Genomic DNA, 23,322 nt, shown 5'->3' on the forward strand with positions numbered 1-23,322 from the left:
AAACTCTCAGAAAAATCCTCCATGAGGATGACATGATGACATTTAATTCCAATAAAATGACACAGTAGAGATCATTTGTTCAAAAAAGCTTTAATTTACTTTGATAAATGACAGCTTTTTCATTAATTGGATGGTGGATCACACGTCTCTTATCCAAGCTGCTGTAAGGAAAGGCACCACATGTCCCAGCCTGAGAAAGAGGTGAGTCGCAGGAGCAGGGGCAGCGCCTTTAACGAAGGCTCTCCAGAGAGACTGGTTGCAGCATCTTTGATCTTGCTGGTAGTAAAGCTGTCGATCTTGCTCAGAGGCGACTGCTTTGTGACCATAGTTATTTCCGGACCCATGCTTTGGCTTTCCAAGGAACCCCAGCCCGTACCCGGTGCCTGTGCCTCCCAGCATCCCGGCTGCTGCTGCACCTGCCCACTTTACACCCTGCTTGGAGAGGCCTCGATTCTGAGAGGGAGGCGCTTTGTTACCAGTACCGCGACCTCTGAAGCTGCCTGCTCGCTTGCTGTATGCATACTGTGCACCTGGGCACAAAGCTGCAATAAGCAGCATCCAAACCCACAGTGAGGGGAGCTTTTGCTGGCCCGCCATCAGAGCAGAGCTGCAAAAACAGATTAGGTTGAGTAACCTGAACTTTAGAAAGAAAAAAATGTTATTAAAATGATACTGCGCTTCGTTAATTGTCATTTAGGACACGCACAGAGGAGTTTTTTAAAAGTCTGTCAGCAGCCTGTCAGCAGTCAGTTCAGCTGGCGATAAAGCTTTTGATTTCCTGCGGCTCAGTAACAAAAGCTACATGCTCCCTAACCCTGACACAACAGACATCTAGAATGACCGATATGCTCTGTAAACACGAGGATTAGCTGGGCATTATGTGGCATATTTGTTCTTCCATTCACTAGGCATTTGCTTCTTTTATCTCTCATAAACAGTGCATCAATTGTTAAAAAACATATCTGTATTATCTGTATTCGGAAGAGTAACCACATGTACATTATTGCAAAATATTTGGTAAGGGGCCTTTTAAAAAAACGTTAGAAAGTTGTTAAATAAAACTGATTAAATGTGTACATTATCTATAAAAATTTTTTTTTTAAGGAAACAAAATGGAATTTATTTACCTTTCTTAAGAGTTACTTAAAGAGGCTGTGATCCTGGAGCGGTTGTTGTTTATCAAACCACAACACAGTAGGGCTGCGAGGTGGTTTTCATCTTCATTTACAGACTATCAACCCAACCAACACAGTCAGCACCAAGACCCCTCCCCCCCACCCCAACACACATGCCCACCCACCCACAAAAAAAAAAAAAAAAAAAAAAAAATCCTGCTTTGCTATTGGTTCTACATCAATAATACAGAACAGGTTCAATGTTTTTGCTGACAGTGGATTTTCACACATGCAGTGTGAGTTTCTCTCATTACTCAGCAAATGGACATGAGTGCAAACAAATCAAAACACTACTGTCTCAACTAACACTTCATTTAGTATTTATTTATGTTTATGTCTACATAAAGTGTCTGACCACTAAAAAAATATTCTGGGCTTATAACATTTATCAGAATCCTGAGAAAAAAATGTTCAGAAATAAAATTGTAGTCAAATTCTAGGAAAAAGTTTGTAATGAATTTTGTAATTAAAATCAGAAATCTGCAAAAAAACCCAAAACAAACAAACCCCAAAACCCAACCAAACAAACACAAAAAAACAACAACAACAAAAACAAAAAGTAAGAAAATAGTCAGATTTCAATTTAAGAAGTCATACCTTCTGAGTCAGAATTTGGAAATGAGAATTTTGAGAATATAATGTGAATTTTTTTTTTTTTTTTTGGGGGGGGTGGGGGGGAATCAGAAATCTAAATTAAATTCAGGCTTCTGCCCCCCCAAAAAAGTCAGAATTCATTAAGTAATATAAGAACTGTGCAAAATACTTTTTTCAGTAACTCCAATCATCTTTCGTGGCGATTCTAATGTTCAGCCAATGTTTGTGCGCAGACGTGGCGCATGCGCACAACACCAACGCCGAATTAACTTCTTCTTTAACTTCTTTTTCTCTCACAATGTTATGGTTAGGGTTATGGTTAGGGGCAGGGTTAGGTTTAGTCATAAGTCACCGTCAAATTATAATACGGGTAGGACGTTTTGTCAGAGTAGGATGGTTTCTCAGAACACCGGTTCTTTGGATGGAAGCATGGCCTGCAGAATAAGGGGGCAGTCGAGCCAGTGACTGATTGTGTGTGCAATTTCTTTTTTAGTATTATTTTTTTAAGATTATAATTTAATGTCAGAACTCGAAAATGAAATTCCATTGTCAGACTTAGAGAATAAAACTATTTTTGCATGGAACAAAGAACAAACCTGTAATGGTGTCACGGTCTGCCGAGGCAAGCCGTGTGGTAGTAATTTAGGACCCAGAAGCGGCAGCTCAGGTGCAGATGAGTATTTATTTACAGAAGGAAAATACAACAGAAATGGCGCGGGTGAAGCTGTAACAGAAGCCTAAACTGTGCAAACTAACAAAACAAACCAGAAACGTGGAAGCAGGGAAGTCCGGGGAAAAACACACAGAGAGACGGATGGAGAGACGCAGGGAGACCGAGGGGAAACAACACAGACGAACCAGCAACGACTATGACAGAAGACACGACTTAAAAACACTCAGAGAACACAGGGAGATTACACACAGGTGGGGGACACAGCTGGGAGTAATAAACGTGACGAGACTAGGGAGGCAAACTGAAAACACTTACATAAGACGCAGACCTTCACAATAAAACAGGAAACACACACGCAAAGACACAGACTAGGAAACGTGGACTTAACACAGGAACAGATGGCAGAACAGAATACACTAAACAGGAGGAACAGAACCAAAATCACTAATAGAAAACACAAAATGCTGGGTCAAAAGGACCCAGGATCATGACAAATGGAGAGGATAAAGAGAACTCTGAGGATGTAGAGCATGAGAGATGACTGTCTGCCAAAGGCTAAAAGATCAGGAATAATCCCTCTTGGGACCATGACCATGAAGCACTGGTTTAGATCAGGAATTTAAAGAAGCCCCCTGAGGCTTCATCTTGCACAACTGCAGTATTGTTTGTCTGACCTTATACAGTGACTTAAGACTGTGAATGACTTGTTTTACAGCATTTTAAGAGCTTTACTATTACAAAATGCCAGATTCAGTGCAACAAATTTGATACAATCACTTACTCTATACTCTATTTTCTATAAGGACTGTTAAACATATGGAAACTGATAAAATGCACATGTGGATTTTTTTTTGCCTGTTGCATTTTTTTTTTATAAAAAGAAGGGATTCAGCAGGAGTATCAGTATGTGAGAGCAAATATTTATTTCAACTGGATTCTGGTAAGCACAACAATGTCTGGGTTTCATTTCTGCACAGTTGAATATAGTAACAAAGAATTCTCATTTGCACGTTTGTGGCAAAAAATACAATAAAATGAATCATTTGTGTTTGAGGTGGTTTGCAGTACATGCTCTCTAATGTCAGGCGAACACTCATGCTCATCTGGTAATCACAGCACGTTGTTTCATGTGCAGAAATGAAAGAAATATCATGCAAAGAAACATTGTTTTCTTAGGTGATTTTGGTGAATCATGTACATTTCTCTGCATGAAACAGCTTGACTGGAAACTCAATAGTGTCCATCAGTTTGCAGTAGAAAGTGTCAAAACACCCAGTTTTTCCTTTTTAGGATAAATGAAATTGTTCAGGCCCAGACATTTGTAGTGGGAAGCTCTATACAGCATTATTGGTCCACCGTTCTCTGCAGAAACTAGATGACGTTCTCAAACAGCTGCATAGAAGCCATTATATTTTCATCCTGTTATGGAAACAATAGTTATACAAGGAGTATAGTGCATAAATTTGGCCAATCATCATGTGGCAAAATCTTTAGATTTGCATAAGGATTTACCTTTTGGCAGGTTTCTATGAATTCATCTATTGTCACCACTCCATCTCTGTTACGGTCCATTTTCTGATCCATATTAAAGAAAGAAAGTGGAAACATGAGGTAAAATAACAGGTTCTTTCTTTCTTTCAGTTTATTTATCATTCATTTCTTTCATGAATGACTAACTGAAAAAATTTCAAAAAGATTTCAAAAGTGTACACCCCTGTAGCCTGTTACAGTAACAAATAAAATGTGGCACTGGGTAGTAATTGGTAAATGGACTGGTTCTTATAGTACTTTTCTACTCTACTTGAGCACTCAGTGCTTCAATACAATATCTGGATGTACTAATGTACATTCACCGCATACGTTATTAGGTCCTCTGTTAAACTGCACACTAACACAAGGATCTAATCAGCCAGTTAAATGTCACAAACTCAATATAATTAAGTGACTTTGAGCATGGCAACTTTGTTGGTGCCAAATTTTAAAAACGGCTGATCAAACTGGGATTTTTGTTTCTGGATTAAGTATACCTGGAAGAACTTCTCCACATGTTCACCTGGGGAATCGTCTCGTACGCTGGGTAAAGTATACCTGCCCATCATGTCATAAATGGAGGTCATGATAGCCATCATTTCCTGCAGGAAAGACAGACAAAGTGGACATTTATAGAAATCATAAAAGTGCAACAGATTTGGATTTTATTTATTTATTTATTTTTATCATTGTTCACTGATTGTACCTCTTTTGTAATGTACCCATCCTTGTTGATGTCATATAGATTAAATGCCCAGCGAAGTTTCTCCGTAACTGAGCCTCGAAGTAACACAGACAGACCTAGAACAAAGTCCTGTAAATGCAATCCATTGTTTAATTTCTTTTAAGCTTTTTATAAATGAAAACCTTTAAACTTGCAGCCCCTGCTGTACTCACCTCAAACCGGATGGAGCCATTTCTGTCCATGTCAAAAGCATTAAACAAGAAATGTGCATATGTAGTTGCATCTGAGAGAAAATAATGAAAAGCAAGAAATGACCATTGTTAATTGCAATGCATGTTTAGTACTGAATATTAACTGTAATCAACTGTGGTCTTTTTAAAAAAATGAATCTAGAGGGAGTGAGAAAAATGTACTTAATTACTTAATGTTGCTATGGCAACTTTACAAAGAAACAGCATCTAGCAAATATAAACTGCACCTTTAAAATATCAAGTATCATGCTTATTATAATTTTTATTATCAAGTTGCATAATGTACCTCCTTGAGGGAAGAACTGTGAGTAAATCGTCTTGAATGTTTCCTCATCCACTAGCCCACTGGGACACTCCTATTGAAAGGTAAACAATAGAAAAACAAGTCAGTGAAAGAAAAGAGTGTTTAACTCTGCTAATGAACAGTTAGGAGTCATTAACACGTATGGACTTAGTGTATACCAGTTATGAAGTACAGAATATTAACAACATTAAAGGTGAGACACTAAAAGTGAATCAGGAAATTGCTGGGACATCCAATCCTGGAAAGATTGGGACTTGTCTTGAATACTTCCCACTTATAGAAAATAGTTCTTACAGCTGAATAATCGCCTTCAAATTGATTGTAATTAGTGATACAAGCCTTCCCAGATTGATGGGAACACGGTCCTTGGTCTAAGGAGCTTGAAAGAACTGAAGAAACTTCTTCAGTTCTAGAACTGAAGAAGTTTCTCGGTGAAACGTCTTTAAGCAACTTAAAGAAGTCCAGACGCTTTTCTTTCCAAGCTCCTTAGACTATGATGACCTGGATAACAGAAAAACCTTCACAGACAACATGGCCCTTGCTTCTCTAAGATGATGATGTCATTCCTCGTCGGCTTTGTGTCCCCCAGACCAGCAAACCACCCCTACTTGCGCTTTTTATAAACTTTTATGCTTACAGTAAATATGCACAAATATTGCATATTTTTTATGATATATAAACAAATCCTTTGGGAAATAGACAGGAATCAGATTGGAAGGCTACAGGTGGTTATCTATCTATCTATCTATCTATCTATCTATCTATCTATCTATCTATATGGAGAGAGAGAGAGAGAGAGAGAGAGAGAGAGAGAGAGAGAGAGAGAGAGAGAGAGTATGTTGCATTGTCTTAAGGAAAAAACTTAAGGAAATCTTATTTGAGACCTTATAAGATCATCGTTTACTCAAAGAACTGATTTGTCATAAAACAACGCAACAATTGTAGTAACACTGATACATGTGTGGAGAATACCTTGCTTGTGCTGGGAAAAGAAAGTGCAATAAACTACACAGGAATGAAGCAAAAACTTTGATTTCATTTGGCAAAAAAAGTGTGGAAACCGGTTTTAGTGCGAAATGTAATAAGCTGCAAAAACAACTAAAAAACTCAGATCGAACACTAAACTTTGGTGATTGCGCTGCTCGTTTAGTGTTACCTGGAATTCCAAAGCAAAGTGGAATACAGCACCGGGTATCAACTAATACTCTTGTACTTAATACTACTGTACTTATCCTGCTATGACAAGTCAGAACGTCTGCTGTGAAAACAAATCTGTTTGGTTAGTTAAAATCATCTTCTTGTTATCATCATTAAAGATTTGTTTATGATGGACATTTCTCTGCGCAACTCTTTATGTATCATTAATGCCTCTGAAGACTCTTAAAACATTTTCAGGCTTCTTTTTTTTCTAAGTTTAAAGCTTCTTTGTTTACATCAGCTTGCGGTCTTCTCCTTCCCCTCTTTAATGGAGCTTTGCTTCCTATTACAACCACTTACTGTCAATATCTATTACCCCGTCCTGCAGTGGGCAAAAATATGTGTTAAGTCACTCCCAAGTTTATGCGTGCATGCGTGGTTGACCAATACGATTTGAGCAATACATGCATCGGCTCATAAAAAGAAAGAAATGGACAAAAGTGCTGAAGCTGCCGTCAAAATAAAGAATTCTGCCCTTAGGCACTTGCATGCACACTTATTGTTTACACACACACACACTCATTTTCAATAATCTTCTTGTTCAATTGTACATTTGGAGAGAAACTATTTTACATGATTACACATTTTTTTTTGTTTGAAAAAAGGGGAAAATGGTAGTATCTGACTAGGATGCTTCCTGCATTCCTCATAGGTGAGTTGCTTTATACCTGTCCTGCAGGGAGGAAACCCTACGCACACCCAGGAATCACTGGAGAGATTATGTTACTGGGCTGGCTATCCCCTGTGAAGAGCCTGGGCGAGGGAGGTCTGAGCTTCTCTGCTTAGACAACCCAATAAGATGCAACAAATAGATAGAATACAAAAGTAATTTCCTCTAAGCCTGGTATTTTTAAAGTTTTTATGACTAAGTGCACAAATGTGCACATAAAACACTATAATTCCAATCATATGTTTACAGTAGGCTACCTGAAAAGTGGCATGAGCAACACAGGAGAACTTCTTAAATCACAACGTCTAAAACTGACGCAATAGTCCCATAACGTATTAAAAATAGATTCAGTATTCAGTCAATCTGTGACGTTTTATGGTTTTATTTGGTTTATTAGTGATTTTCATTTAAAAAAGATGCTGGTTTATATTGTAATGGTCATTTTTGTGCCAGTTTTGAGTGCTCTTGTGGTCCAATCCTTGAAGCCAGGATTCAAAACTTTCTGGAAGTCCATGTTATTGACATTTGATGATTAATAATTACACACAATTTAGACATAAAAACCTGGTTGTCTATATATGTTTACATGAACTTTTCTTGTACTTTACATTGTATTGAATATTGTTTTGTAGCATTTATATTCATTTTAATAGAAGGAATGGTTAGAGAATGCTCCACAGGAAATTAAGTTAAATGGTGTCACTGATGCTTCTTTTTATTCTTTTAGTACATTGAGTTTATGTGTAATGAAGTGTGCTTATATTTTATAATTAAGTAACTACTCTATAATTAATCAATCAAACTGCAACTCACAATGTCACAAATAAATAAAGGATAATAGCAAAACACGTGGTTAGGGAAAGATGCTCCTTTGTGCTAAAATACTGCCAAATGATAAAGAGTAAAACTGATGAATCGCTTCTAAGTTGTTTTCTCACATTCTTAAAGCCTCTGTAAAGCGACTGCAGCTCCTTCCTGGTGAACTGTGTCTGGGCTTGGAGCTGTTCGAGGCCCTCAGGTTGGTGACGCACCATGGAGAGTTCAAGGTCACTGTCACTGCTGTCTGTCACACGAAAAGAGATAAAAAGGGGAAACGAGAGGGTGGAAGGAAAGGGGGAAGAAACAGCAGTAAGACTAGAAAGAAAGAAAAAGGAAATCATAGAGGCAAAACATTTACATTTACATCCTATAACTCAAAATGCTCACCATCTTCACAGAAACAACACAAACATGGAGAGGTTTAAGAGAGAGAGGGACGACAAACAAATGGGTGGAAGCAACGGCGTAAGAAGAATGTTCAACATCGTACAAGTAGAAAATAAGAAGATGAAACAGAAAGAAAGACGTGGGAGTTGTTTTGAGAGAAAGAGAGAAACTTGTAGCATTGAAGTATTATGCTAAAGTAACACAGCGAGCTCTTCTAGTTCTAGTTGAGCTATTTGGTGCAGTGCTACATTTTTATGAACATTGCATGAAGGAATATTTTTTGCTAAAGGTGTAACAGAAATAATCTTGATAGAAAAAGCTTTTTCTTCTTCATAATTTTGTTTATGAAGAAATAACCAGGCAGAAAGTACATGCTGCCATGCTTTTTTTTTTGTTGGCATTTTCAAGGTCGCTATTGGCATCCTGACGCTTAAATGAAAAGATATTAGACAAGGGTGATTTAAAGCACATTTTTAGGGTTGCAAAAGCAAAAGGAGTTGCACATTTTTAGACAGCCACTGGCATTTAATGCAGTTACACCTGTGTTTGACAAGCTTAAATGCCAACTGTGAGAAAAAAAGCTTGCTTCGTCAGCCTTTAAGACCAAAAAATGTACATACTGCAATTACCAAAAACCAAGAATTTCCAAGAACAGCTGGAATGCAATTACAGTCGCATGTAATAATGTGCAGAGGAATACCATTGTAGGTACTCACCATCTTCATGAGAATGCCACAGATATAGCAAGTTGAACAAGATATGGGAGAGGTTGAGAAACAGGGAAGGAGAAATTGATATGACTGTTAAAAAATATTTAGTTAGACCAAAATTTGTACCGATACAGAAAATTAAAAGGTAGGTTCAGGGTTGCTGTAAAAACAACACTGTAAGAATTTGTTCATGAAGAGGCCTCGTAGTGTCTTTCAAAGTTACTCTTTTTTTATTGATGGACTTCGAGTCCATGAATTTGTCCCAATAAACACAATAAGTTTTGTCATGAAAAGAGTTACAAGGGGATTAATTAACTGTCAGTACGGGAAAATTCAACTTACTGCATGTGCATGACTATTGTTAACTTTTCCATTTCTATTACGTATATAAAAAACCCTGTGAGATATTAAAGGCTATCCTACAAAGATCAATGTTTAATTTCTCTCTTTCTCTGTCTTACCTTCCTGTGACAAAGGGTCGCAAATCCCAAACTGTTTGAGGACAACAATACATAGTCCAATAACAACAATGATAGCAATTATTTCCATGCCCTCCAAAGCCATCGTTGCAATTCATTAGATATAGCTTCTGCAAAAGCCCTTTAAAAAAAAAACCCTTTAAAATAACAACTGACATATAACACTTGCTATAGTGCAAGCTCCGCTAGTTGTTAGTTTTCATATGCAAATGGCCAGTGAATGGGGGAAAAAAATAAAAGTGACCGCAGAGCCTTCTTCATTAAAGAAACAGGTTCAAAGTCCATTTTTGCTCCTGCAGGTAGATAAAAAATTCACTGAATCTGAGTTCCCCCAAATTATCCAAAGTTATCCCCAGTTGCAGATGATTCAGTTCTGCTCAGCAGTGTTTCGCATCCTGCTGGATCTTTCCCACAGTCCCATCAACTCAGGGCTCCACCTCCACTTACACTGTCTTGAGCTGTGTGTTTGAGGTTGTGGGCGGGTGGGTGGATCAGTGTTACTGAAGGGATTCCTCTGCTAATAGTTTCTGAATGGCAATCTGCAATGTCTAAATATGCCCGGTCATGATAAAGATGCAAAATGATATACCAAGCATTGATTCACATCTTCTGATGTTTGGGATATTAGCAGCACTCATAAAGAAAACTATTGTGTCCTGTGTGGTGCTGCCTGTGTCTACAGGACTGCTCAGCGATGCACACACTCAATAATACAGATGTGTTCACTCTGAGCTCAAAAGCAGTTAGACCATTGTGATTGTAAAAACGGTCTTTTATGACATTGCAAAAAACAAAACAAAAACAAAAGCTGAAATGAGCTATTGCTATCCTGCAAAGCTAAACTGACAACACAGATATATATATATTATAAATAATGTATGTAACAGTATTTATATATACTTTTTGAGTTTTTTTTTTATGATTATGCTCTATTGTAAAGATCATTGGGATAGCTCACAACTGATGAGTCTGCACAACATAATGGACTCAATGTAAGTAGGAAAGAGGGGTGGAAAGCAAATCAATTGTGCAGAGGAACAATATTGGTCTGTGAGCAGGCAGAGGATGTATGCCTGATATGCATTTTGATGGTCAGGGAGGGTTTATGTAAGTTAGAGAGTTTAAATGGACCTAATGAACGGGGATAGTGCCCTGCCAAAAATACAAGAAATATCAATAGTAGAGCTGCCGGGCTCCTCAAACGTACATTTGGACGATGTAATTTAGACTGAGACCTGATGTCGTTGAGCATTATGAAAATGTATGGGTTTTTTGTAAAAAGGTGTCTATCAGCTACTTATTGCTCATTTTCTGAAAAAAAAAGGCTTCTGTTTATGTGATTAGGACATTATATATGGCATAATCAAATTCATCAATTATTCATTTATTTTAGTAAATTTAGACCTACTTCATAATATGTGTCTACACTGTAGCAAATAGCTGTAAAAATACAATATATTTTGTACAGCAATACACCACTTTTTGTAAATACAGCCATATACTGCAAATGCTGATGTAGAAAATATTAACAGCAGTCATTTCTATTATTGTAGCAGCTCAAGAAGATGGTCTATGAAGGCAAACTTTTATGAGTTCAAACTCTGACTCCAAATTGAGTTCACACATGATGATTCCTATATTGGTCACCAGCATGACCTGTATTTTTTCCATAATTGTTTAGCTTTTTACAGTGAAGAGTAAATAGGAAAGTGGGTAAACATGCCCATCAAAGGGCCTCAGGTCAGAGTCAAACCTGCGCTGTTGCATTTAGCTTTGAAGCATATGGTTGCCTGCTTAAACTATTAGCTAGGTTTTGCATCTTTTTTGTTTACATTATTATCATCAAAAATAATATCTATGTTTAGCACAACAGCTCATTAAAACTTTAATTCTGATTGCCAATTGGGGTCTGTGTGATCCTTGCTGTTATTATTTTTTATTTCATAATAAAAGTCTCATGGTTGTGACACCCTGACATTTGAGAAGATACAAATTTCTGGACATTGATAAAAAAAAAATAGTACTTTAAAATACTCTGCAGTATACTACAAAGTGTATGTTTTATACATTATAGCACTGCTATAGTTACTGTTACTGTTTTTCACAGTAAGAAACTGTTATTGTAGAGTACAGATGTAAAATGACTGTTTAATCCTGTAAAATCTCAATGATTGTAGTTTCAATGACATTTACTACATTGTGAGCTCAACTTGGGCTTTTAGTCAGCACTGTAAACTGTAAAGTAGAGCAGATGTACTGCCCAGCTAACAAAATGCAGGAACTTGTTATTTCTTTTATATGGGTTTTTTGCAACCTGTCTTTTTTGTGAGATGGACTCAGCCATTATATAAAACATGCAAGATGCATGAGCTCATGAGGGAACCTTTCATAAAAATAATGCATCATTACATTGTTTAATGCACCTTAAGTGCTGATGTATTCCTGTTCTTCTATTAAATACAGACAAGAGTGAGGTGGCTTAAGCTCGCAGAGATGCCGACAGTGCAGCCATCAGTCCCATCATCAGGCTTTAATGACTACACTGAAAGCAACATTACAGCCTGCAGTCTAAGCCATCAATCAAAACTTCTTGTCAAACAATTAAATTAGCTAGCTAGGACATTTTTTCTTGATGCAGGCATGGAGGTCTGGTTTAAGGCACAGGTCTTAATATCTACGCATTCAAATGGTACATTTGGGCTTTCCATTCAGGTTACACTTGTGTTGCTTTTGAAACTTAAGAGGTCACTTCTATGAATCAGCGGTTCCCAACCCCCGGGCCATGGGCCGGTACCGGTCCGTGAGTCGTTTGGTACCGGGCCGCGAGAGTTGAGGCTTGGGTGTGAAATTGATGGTTTTCAGGGTTTTTATCGGTTATTAACGTTAATTTTTTAAAGATCGTTTTTATCGTTAACTCGGTTTCCCTGGGTCTTTTTCTGGTACCGGTACTAGTTTTATTTTGTTGTATTTATCCACAACACCTTAAAGGCCGGTCTGTGAAAATATTGTGGGACATAAACCGGTCTGTGGCGCAAAAAAGGTTGGGGACCGCTGCTATGAATCACCAAAGAAAACATGAACTATAAAGCTATCATTGTTAGTTCTGTATTTCCATAATAGGGTATTTAAAGATGTCCTTACCTCATCCTTTTAGAGATGATATGATTTGGAAAAAGAATAAATGCTTTCACTATTTATCAAGTTATAATGACATTTGCTAGTTGCAGAAACAGGGCCAGCAACAGCAACAACATGAACTATTTTAACTGTATTTTAACAGTTTCTTCAGATCTTGTGTTTTCATTTTCTTTACTAACATCAAATACAGCAACAAGGAAAGAAAACTCTCTACAGATACAGAATATCTGTATTATAAAGTAATGATTTCCAAGATATAATTGAGGGCATTTTTTTTATTTTAGACTAACAGATTTGTCCCCTCTGGATGGGTGTGATGTACAAGCTGGCCAAGAGCAGGAACAGCGAGCTTGCTGTAGAGTCTTTTCTAAAGGTACTTTCAGCTGCTCCCTTATTCTGCAAGTGGATCTACGTGTTTGATTTGGCACAGATCCCCTTCCTGACACAATCCTCCCATTTATCAGGGATTTACACCACTACTAGGCATACAGTAGCTTGGCTGTCGTTTGTATTTCCTCCCAGAATTGAACTGAGGATCTTTCACATGTTGGGGCAGGTGTGTAAAGCTTTACACCATGGAGCCACTAAACTGAGCCTTGTCTAATGGTGACAAGTTGTGATTTCATATAGATTTTACACTGAGCATCATCAAAGTGGAAGACCTTCCAAGTCAGTGTTGCATTTGAAGTGCTCCCACTATAGCACAACAACAACAACAAGACAAACAAAGTCACAATCTCCAGGTTTTTAGTTGCTTTGGAGTTTTTTTTTGAATTCTTATTTTGAATTTTCTTTTCATTGCCAATGTTATCCTAACACATTGAACCCTTAAGTGTATCATTTTTGATTTATTTTGACACTTTTTTCTGGCTGTTATTTCATCGTTTAGGCTTTAAAGAGTTAAGTCTTTAATTATTGTTGAGATTTTAGAGTTGTTTATCATATATAGTAATTACTGGTTTTTATATACCTTCAGTTTCTATTGTGAGTTTCTTTCTAATTTGTTTTGTTCCCAAAGGTTTTTCTAGTTGTTCCTCTGTCTGTCTCGCCTTCTGTGTTTTCCCTTGAGTTAGTTCATTCGTGTTTCATTGTTTTCAGTACATTTCCTGTTTTATTCTTATAGTTAGTTTCGTGAGGTGGGTTTTACTTCCTGAATGTCTGCACTGATGTCTCATTCCAACTTTTGTCTAATCAGCCCTTTAATATGTGCAAAAACAGTCCAGTCTTCCCTGTGTCCTTTGTTAAGATGTCTGCTATCCTCTGTACTTGTCCTCTTTCCTTGTATCCATTTAGATTTTGGTTTTTTTCCCTTCTGTTGATGTTTCACTATTTTTGTTTTATCATCAACCTGAAGAAAGTGTCTCCTCTTTTGTAAGTCAGCTTGCCTCCCGTGTTTGTGTAACTCTACACAATATGACAAACAGACAAATTATAGATAATGCAAACATTAATTTAATGAAATACTTAATGACAGAATAATATCGATAAGTCTGTTAACTCACATAGTTTGCATTTTTGCCAGCTTTCTTGTCGGTCTTCAAATAGGCTCAGTTTCATTAATATAGCAGCTCTGTTCCAGTCTTACAGGAAAATGTTTAAAGTGGACACACTTTATACTAAAAGTGTTGTTGAAGTGTGTACACTGCTTTTCCTCTCACACATGCTGCTTTGTCAGCAGTAGCTGTATTGCTTTCAGTCTGTGTAATGTTTTTAACCTCTTCATATTTTCCCGGTGCTCAGTTCTATTATCTTTTGTGAAATCAACCACACTGCTGCCAGTTCACTTATCCATAACTGTGATTGATTGGATGCTGCCAGGGACACCCTGGAATCGGCTGATAACCAGCGTCCTGTTACTGCTTATCCTGATCGTCAGTCTCAAGGTAAGTGAGTCCAGATAACAGAAAGATTCCCTGGGTATGTTGACGGTATGTTGAATTGGCTGTGTAGTGCAGACCTACATTGCATCTGTTTTTTAGTTCATTTTAATGCATTTCATTTGATGCAGATGAATGTCCTCTTTCATAGACTCTACCAGTCACTGTACAACCGCACAGTATGAATGTCAGTGCAGCCCATCAGCTCCTATAGACAGAGAGTGGTGTGTGTGAAATTCAGGTGCTGTAATCTCCACACGCCAGTAGATGGTGATAGTGTTGTAATAAAGTGCAGAGACTGAGGAGGAGCTTTAACAAACCTTTAAATTTCTCTGAATAACCGTTCAAAAAACTAAAAATAATCTAATTCTAATTTTTGTTGTTCTCTGCCTTAAGTGCAAAATAGTGCTACCAGAAATATACTGGATGAGTTAAGCTTAGCACACACATTCCCTTTCCGATGTTAAACATGAGATGGAATGCATTATTATAGATAAAAACAATATTTACACTATAATGGTACTCTTATAAGTGCAAAATATTTTGTTTGCCAAAAAGCATTTGCCCTCTTGTCTTCCTGTCCAAGACATATTGCCATCTGTCTGCTGGCAGAGAGACAAGTCAGCAGAAAATGAGTGTGGATGACAGGAGCAGGTCGTTTCTAGAAACCGCACAGGACAATTTCCATTAACCTCATTCTATATTTCTTCCGCTAAAACAAGTGAAATGTGAGAAATGGAAAGAAAATCAAGACAGAATGTGAAATTGTTAGGATGTATTGGGAAAAAAATGTCTGCACTGAAGGTATATGTCAATAACTTACATAAACCAAGAAAAGAAGGGCAGATGCTGGAAGACTCTGTGGCATTCATTTTTAAAAACGTGCCACTTTTCATTTCTCAGGGAGTCAGACAAAGAATGGCAACGGTCTGTCTGTGCGTGTTTGAGAGAGAACGAATGACAAAGGAGGGTAAAAATATAAAAACTCAAGACTGAAAGCCTCCACAATGCACTCATTGACTGTTTAAAAGCTGAAAAATGAAGTTTTTAGCTGAAAAAAAGGTTTACATGGTAAAGAATGTGATACTTATAAAGTAAATCTATACTGCACATATGAATATGGTTAAAATCAATGTATTGTGTAGTACATGACAGCGGGCATGCACTCTTCCTATATTAATCCTGCGTTTCTCTTCCTCCACCCTGCTGTCACACACAATCAACAATTTCCACTGAGGGTATTAGCGTGGTGCTGCAGCCTTCTTTGTGCTTCTACCTGGGCCCTGCTGTGTGGTGCTGGCAATTATCCACTTCACAAGGCAGCACTTCATCAGAGATTTACGCGAGAGCCGTGGTCTCTGCCACTTTGAGCCCTCCGTCTGACCACCCGGGTTTGGCTCTTTCCCATTGGCATCCGGCAGCAGTCCGCCATCGACCGCCTTCTCATCTGCCTGAAGACAGAAAGAAACTGTCCTCTGAGAGAGAAAAGAGAAGCAGACACACCTGATTTTAAAGAACTAGCCACGCTTTAAATCAGGGGAATAAAACAAAAGCCCCTCTCTGTAAGTGGATGTAAATATACCAGGTCTAATTATTTCAGGCTGTAAAATAGAGTCACTGCTAACTGTGGCGTGTCTCTTTACACTGAATTAATTCTTTAATGTTTTGGTATTTTAGTCACAAATTAGATTTTAGAGAAAGTATTTCTCATTTTCAATAAAAATTACAGTTCTGCAGATCTTTTTTTGTTGTTGCATGATTTAGCTCAGTAAGCCTGATTTAGTTCTCTTCAATGCCATTAACAGCTGAAAATGACTAAATCCATACAAACACAGTCAGCAATTAGCCAGTGAGAAATAGCTGAACATTTACCAGCTAACAAACCAGATTTTCCCTGTGGAGATGAACACCAAAGATTTTAAGCAAGAATCAATATCTGACCCACATTTATCAAGTGGACACAAATGAATGTTAATGTGTTGCTTAAAGCAGGTTTAATGATTTTATCCACTTCACCAGAGCCTAAAAAACCTCACCAATATACTCAGAGCTCTTCTCTTTTGGAGTGTATTGTCTCGATGTCTAGGATGTTGTCTACAATGGTTAATATGGAAGCTGTAACCTAGAGAAATAACAAGCTGGGACTGGGACGTGGCTGAACAGACTTTGGCACACATAAGCAAAGAACTGCGCTGCAGAGAGTGAACAGTGCTAACGAGGAGTAGAACTGATGTGGATGTTTAATAGTATAATGGTGTAGAAATCACAAGCTGCATCCATATTTATATTGTGAAATGAGTCAAAGCAACATTTAGACATTGATTTAATTTGTAATTGATGATCATTTAGTCATTTTAGTCATCAATTAAAAAGACTTTATTAAAAAGTGTTTCTTTATTTATCTGTCCTGTTGTGTGACCCATTTTCGGCCAAGCTTTAGCTATCAGACAGGTTACCTCATTTGACTCTACAATACTTTGGTATACAAAAGAGTAAATGGTCCACTCAATGTCTGCAAGGCGCCGAAATTCTAGTGGGTGCAAAGCAAGCCTGAATTATCATCCCTCCACCATCGTGCTTATAGCTGGTACGAGGTGTTTGTGCTGATGTGCATTATAGCCAAACATCGCCACTTGTTTCAGAAGTCTGGGGATTTGTTTTCAACTTCTCCTGGCAACCCTCTCAAACAAGCTAGACTTGTTCAGTCTTTTCCTAACTGTCAAGGTTAATATAGTAAGCAAAACTAAAACTAAATGTGAAAAAAAAAAACTTTTGGTTAACTAAAATAAAAACTAGACTTTGAAAAAAAAACTATTTTGTGAACTTGGATAACCAACTAAAATAAAAATAGAGTGGAAATGCCCTCACTTTTAGTACCTGCTAATTTGACCAAAATGTTATCATAACTTGCCTGATGAGGCTTTAATGGACGTGGTTATTGAGATTTTGGTTATTGAGATGTATTTAAAAGGCTCTGTGTTTTTATTCTAATACCTGCACTGATTTTTCCCAAATCTGACCTCTGACATGTGCCCTCCATACAATAATAATTCAAATGTAACACAGAAACCAATAAAAACTAAACTGAACTGAAAACAAAAAGTCTAAAAGAAATAAAAAAGAACAATTATATAGAAATTATAACATTATAATAACTCTGTTATCTGCACTCTCGTGAACCTTTCACATGCTAAGGCCTGTAGAATCTGAGCGTCATGTCCAGATATGATTATTTTTTGCAGTTTCTTTGAGCATCGCACAGTCTGACCAGTCATCTTGAATGTTTTTCACTTGCGAATAATCTTTTTCACTGTATAATGTTGGAATTCTGTGTTAATGGCCTCATAAGTCTTCCCAGATTGATGAGCAGTGACAGTTGCTTCTCCAAGGTCATAGCTGATGCACTGACATTAATACACCTGAATGCTTCAGACCAGCAAACTGCAGACAATTTCTATGTTTTTAGAAGTGACCTTAACTTTTTTTCACATGATGGATTTAGAAATGTGCTTTCTGAAAGAAATGAAAAAGGTCTCCGGTGACAGAAGCGCTTCTGGGAACAATGGCACAAAAGCTCTCATGTTACCACCACATTATATCATCACGACTCACATATTCAGTGTTTCTGTATCAGCAATGTAATTCACATTTCTGATTTTAAGCAGCACAAATGATGTACTGTGAAATAATATAAGAGTAGTGCTTTTTTTTTTTTTTGGCTTTGTCTCTTTTGTTGCTTTTTATTCTGAATGAATTCTTTGGGCACGATCTCCCAACCTATCAGTGCTACTGTACCACGTGCTGTTAAGATATGTAACTCTGCTTGCTTATCCTTTCCCACAGGTTTAGATTTAGAAGTTTCTTCTCCTTTCCTTTTAACTCTCTGCACACTGCATGAATAATGCAGCCATTAGATCTTATTGTTTAGAGGATATTTAGATGAAAGTATTAAGAGTGTTGTAGGAAAACAACTGTCTGGAAAGTTCCTCTGTCCCCTTTTTGAATATGGAAGGATGCTAAATCATCTTAGCATCAACGCTGTTGCTCAATAATTCAGACTGCTTAAAACGTCATCAATAAAAGATCAGAGTGGACAGCCATGGTGAGGTGAAGGATGACTAAGAATATAAGGAGTGATAGTAGAATACACACATAGCCTACATACACACGGGCATGTTGTATGCATCTGTGCCAGTCACACGCTCACATTTAAAAATGCATGACTACACATTTAGCAGTCTCATACATAAATGCAGCGTATAGCCTTCTGGCGCGTCTAAAACGGTGTCCTCTGACCTGAAATCTGATTTTACTTCACCCGAATCAAAATAAATTCAACAATCAAATAGATGTCATTGGAATTTACACATTTATTTACCTTTAAAGGGTAAATAAAACTAAATTAGACAAAATGATGTGTAAAGAACTCACATTCTGCTCTAGCAGATCCAAAAGGAGGTTATTTTGGGTCTTCACATCCGGGGAGCTGCATTATTAAAAGAGAGATGCTCCGTGCGATCTACCTCGCCGTGAACTCTCTGGGCACCCGACCCCCACTGAGCGTCACATATGTTACCTTTTTGCATGCAGGCATGACCTCACACATAGTGTTGTGTCGTGTTTTTGCTATCTTCAAGACTGCCTTGCAGTTCTGCTGCATGCATATGTTTTTGCCCTGTGTTTGAGCTCAGTCATGAACAACAAAGGAGTATTCCTGTTAGTATTCTCCTTGAGGGCAGGATAGTAAGCTTTTAAGTTTTAAATAGTCAGTTGGTGGAAGGAAACAAATCTCATTTAGAATGTACTTAAATAATGAAAGGTACTCTTTTCTAGTAAATTTACATTTCTAGGAGAAATACTTCGGGTTTTGCTCCACCACAGGAGTCCAAATCTCTAGATATAAAAATGATTAATAAATAAACAATAAGGAGCAAAAAATAACATATAATCGGCTGCAACATGTTTGAGGAAACATAAAACATCAATAACTGAATATAAAATTCATTACATCTGCATAGTCTTATAATGCACATGTATTATAAGTTATGGTCGGTTATAGTTTCAAAGGGCTTATTTCACCTTTAATACTTCATGTGTGGTTTTCAGATAATACCAAGGTATTAGTTACTCCATAAGTTGGAATATTGATTTTGGAGTACTGTAAAAGGAGCATTGATGGATCTCTGTATCGTTAAAATATCACAAAATCATATGGTCCAGTCCTCTTTCTTTCAAATGTTCAGTTGTGAGACTTTTTAGCGCTGATAAATAACCAGAAGGTCAGACCATGTGCGCTAGGGCAGGTAAGACACTGCAGGAGCATTATTGTGATTAATCGGTCTGTATTCTGGGTAAATCATATTCAGCAATGACAGAAAGTAACAGTCAAAGTGATAAATGCTCATCCTACCTGCATTGCGTCTGGATTTCACTTGCTGTTTTGAGGGAAAAAATCGCTGCAACCTTCGTCTGCGCTCCTCAGATGAGACCCCGGGCGAGCTGCAGCCGCTTGCAGACACAGAGAGACATCAGCTATTTAGAGGAGGAGGAGCAGAGCTGCTCAGAGTCCTGCGCTCACAAGCTGAGCCGAACATAAACACTATACAGTTGTGATCATCACATCCAGCGTCGCAGGACAACACCTCTGAAGAAAAATGACTGAGTCATTGATCTAAGGGAAGAGTCGTGATCTTCAGCAGATACCGAAAAGTGCCAGTGCTCGTCTCAACAAGTGAACAATTTATAGAGCTGCAGAGGCAGGGAGGTGTGGATGAGCTGTTTACATTGTGACAAATGTTATTAGAAGTACCAGACACATTATAACCTGCAGCACTGGCGTGCGAGTCCCGGCCCAGTCTGCGTGCCTCTCTGAGGAAATTAAAAAAATATTGCTGTGTTGTCTGTAAGCTCCTGCTCAGATATCATAATGAAAAGATTATTATATACAGACATTCATCTATAAGGGCTTCTAAGGATTTCTCACTTGTAATTCGAGTTTGGTTTTGGGGCAAATGTCTGCTGTATGGGGAAAAATATTTCACATTCAGTTTCAGAGGATGAAAGGAATCATAATGCACTATGTAGAAAAGAGCATCTACACCTGACATTGAATAATTATAGTTCTACTTACTTGGAGGGATCATTTTGATCATTCTAGACCTGTAAATAGAAATATTATGATATTTGTCAAATGATGTCAGGTCATAGAAAAAAAGGCTGCAGACATTAATGTTCAGTGTGCAGGTTTCTAGCTGAAAACACATTATGGTAAAACATTCCTTAATTTTGACATTGAAATGTAAAATGATAGCTCCGTTCCCTGCACGAGTTTCTATCTATGGCATGGTATCAACTTGAAAGGTAAATGAATACAAGTACAGGAAGCTTCCTAAAATATACTCTGATACCGCATCTGTTAAAGTACTTCATCTGAAATTGTCTGAAAGGCAGACTGACGAACACACGCACACGCACGCACGCACGCACGCACACATCTGCTGTTGTTTTTGGGGATTGCCTTATGCACACCACCTTAAATTTTAAATTGAACAATTATTATGTGATTTACAGTTTTTTCTGAATGCTTAAACCCTAACTGTGATTCTTATAGCACAATTTCTAAAACTATTAATACTTATAGCAAAACCACTCACTGAGTTTGCAAAACTAAAAGCACAAACACTGCTTTGCACTCAGTTTGCCATTTTGTAACACACACTTTGCAAACCTGTAGCTATAATCCACTGCACAGCACTCTTTTTGCAGAACTGTAAACACAACTCACTGCTTTACACTCAATTTCCAAATGATCAACGCACTCCTAGCAAAACTATACACGTTTGTGGCTATTATTTACACTATGTTGCCAACTGTCTGGCACACTGGCACATGTGAAAACTTTTTTAGATAATTAGTTCACTTTGCAATCAGCCTAAGCACTATAACACAGGTAAGCTCTGTGTGTGGAGTACAATGGAGGGAGCAGGAAGAGTGAGAAGTAGAGGAGGCCGAGGAAGAGGACGTGGAGGTGAAGAAGTAGGATGAAGAGGACGATAAGGACAAGGAGGAGCAAGAGGAGGACGAGGAGGGGGGAGAGGAAGGGTAAGAAGAGTAAGAAATAGAATTGCTGATGACATCAGAGCTACAATAGTGGACCATGTAATCAACCATGGAGTGACCCTGAGGGAAGCTGGCCAATGGGTTCAGCCAAACTCGAGCCGCTACACTGTAGCAAGCATCATAAGGACATTTCGAAATGAGAATCGGTTAGTACTGTCACTTTGCACTAAGATTTGTAGCACTGCCATATGCCAATGAGAAACACAACAATACCATAGATGTAAAAATACTGAAATTGTTACTTTACAGAATTGCTAGACGACCAGATGCTGGGGCAGAGGAAGCATGTTCACTGCAGACCAAGAAACCCATATAGTCAATATGGCGATTGCAAATAATCCTATACTTGGAAATAAACACTTGTGTTTGTTTTGATGTGTGTAAATAAACACCAGTACTTGAAGTTTGGATCCCTCTATGCTTACGGATCTATGACAAAAGTATGAGCTCAAACTGACATAGCCTACCTTGTGCACAGAGAAAGCAAAAGCCAGATGTGCTTTTTTATTCATACCAGTTTTTAGTTGGTGCATTGTGTGCTTATTAATATGATGGCTTGTGTTAACTGTTGGATACAAAAATACCATTTTTACAAAGGTGTGGAGAGTTAAGCAAGGGTTATTAGCTTTTACGAGAAAACTACAATGTTTTGCTAATTGGGTGAAGAGTTTTCTTATTTGTGTGTAGAGTTTTGCAAAAATAGCCAATAGTTACAAAAAAGGTGCTTAAGTCATCAGAAAAAACTGTAATAGTTTTAGAAATTGTGCTATAAGAATCACACTTAGGGTTTAAGCATTCAGAAAAAACTGTATTGATGATACAATTGCTGATAGAAGTAACAGGATGAACTCTGAAGTGTACTCTGCTATAAGCTGCTCAGATTCAACCAAATGTTGCAACAGTGACCCAAAGCAACCCGAGAGTTTCTCAAGGCAATGATCAGGTGGCCACCACCTGATCTCAACATGGTTTAACCTACCTTTTAGTTACTGAAGACAAAACTGAAGGCAGCAAGACCCGCAAAGAAGCAGCGACTGAAAGTGGCAGCATGAAAGGCCTGGCAGAAGGTGACGAGGCCAGAAACACGGCAGTTGGTGATGTCCATGAGTTCTGGGTAGAATTCTGGTATTCCCTACACCCTGGAGATAAAGGAAGGGACAGGGGGAGAGAGCAAGAGCAAAAATGAGAAGACAATGACAGATTAGCCAGTTAGCTTTACAAATAACTTCATTCAGAACTGGAAGGTATGTTGATTTTAATGACACCTGTCTTTGTTGTTGCAATTGAGGATAGAGCTGGTTAGTATTACAAACTGGAAACCACTAGCATTTAGTGGAGAGTGGGCAGGCGGGTGAGGGAAGAGCCTTTTGTCTTACGGGAAAACATTCCAGCCTGCATCCACACAGTTCATCACTCTGCAGGTAAGGAAAGGGGGAGAGACAGTGAGAGCGGAGAGAGACAGAAAAGACAAGGCTAAAAGACACTGCGTCTGGCAGCACCATAACATTTTTATACAGAGAATTAATGTTTTTAGAAGTAGGAGATTGTTCTCATGGTATCCAAAAACAATAAAAAATTAAGTATACACCATGCGTCAAAGAAACACAGTTTATCAACACACAGTGGGAAAACTATCTCATAAATTGTTTTGAACGCAGTGATTCTGTGGCTGCTGTTTCACGTTTTACATGCACACGTAGTGATACGTCCAGTG

General features: G+C 38.0%; 2 protein-coding genes across 4 annotated transcripts; both read right to left on the minus strand.

Annotated features, from left to right (window-relative positions):
* Positions 1 to 71: 71 nt before the first annotated feature.
* sprn2 (shadow of prion protein 2) lies at positions 72 to 1,244 on the minus strand. The gene is made up of 2 exons (XM_087843664.1): positions 1,128 to 1,244; positions 72 to 607 (listed from the first exon to the last, which is right to left on the minus strand). Exon 2 carries the CDS (start codon positions 595 to 597, stop codon positions 139 to 141), a length of 459 nt encoding a protein of 152 aa, XP_087699790.1. The 5' UTR covers positions 598 to 607; positions 1,128 to 1,244; the 3' UTR covers positions 72 to 138.
* A 2,104-nt stretch (positions 1,245 to 3,348) lies between these two features.
* On the minus strand, positions 3,349 to 22,722 carry kcnip3b (Kv channel interacting protein 3b, calsenilin). Of its 3 annotated transcripts, XM_087843665.1 has the most exons (10): positions 22,588 to 22,722; positions 19,900 to 19,997; positions 15,766 to 15,964; positions 8,018 to 8,142; positions 5,195 to 5,264; positions 4,870 to 4,940; positions 4,679 to 4,786; positions 4,470 to 4,574; positions 3,955 to 4,017; positions 3,349 to 3,861 (listed from the first exon to the last, which is right to left on the minus strand). In XM_087843665.1, exons 2-10 carry the CDS (start codon positions 19,903 to 19,905, stop codon positions 3,814 to 3,816), a joined length of 795 nt encoding a protein of 264 aa, XP_087699791.1. In that variant the 5' UTR covers positions 19,906 to 19,997; positions 22,588 to 22,722; the 3' UTR covers positions 3,349 to 3,813. The 3 variants fall into 3 exon arrangements, with proteins under 3 accessions (XP_087699791.1, XP_087699792.1, XP_087699793.1); XM_087843666.1 differs by lacking the exon at positions 22,588 to 22,722 and having other exon boundaries at positions 15,766 to 15,940; positions 19,900 to 20,187; XM_087843667.1 differs by lacking the exons at positions 19,900 to 19,997; positions 22,588 to 22,722 and adding an exon at positions 18,921 to 18,946 and having other exon boundaries at positions 15,766 to 15,940.
* Between the last annotated feature and the right edge of the window lie 600 nt (positions 22,723 to 23,322).

The sequence above is a fragment of the Neolamprologus brichardi genome, chromosome 7, assembly GCF_056152115.1.
Source record: "Neolamprologus brichardi isolate AB-2024 chromosome 7, ASM5615211v1, whole genome shotgun sequence".
Taxonomy (NCBI): Eukaryota; Metazoa; Chordata; class Actinopteri; order Cichliformes; family Cichlidae; genus Neolamprologus; species Neolamprologus brichardi.

Coding starts and splice junctions, on each gene's coding strand:
- sprn2 (XM_087843664.1), bottom strand. CDS start 597: ATGGCGGGCCAGCAAAAGCTCCCCTCACTGTGGGTTTGGATGCTGCTT.
- kcnip3b (XM_087843665.1), bottom strand. Junction 5,265..8,017: donor TTTACAGAGGCTTTAAGAAT/GTGAGAAAACAA, acceptor ACCTTTCAATAG/GAGTGTCCCAGTGGGCTAGT. Junction 3,862..3,954: donor TCATAGAAACCTGCCAAAAG/GTAAATCCTTAT, acceptor TTTCCATAACAG/GATGAAAATATAATGGCTTC.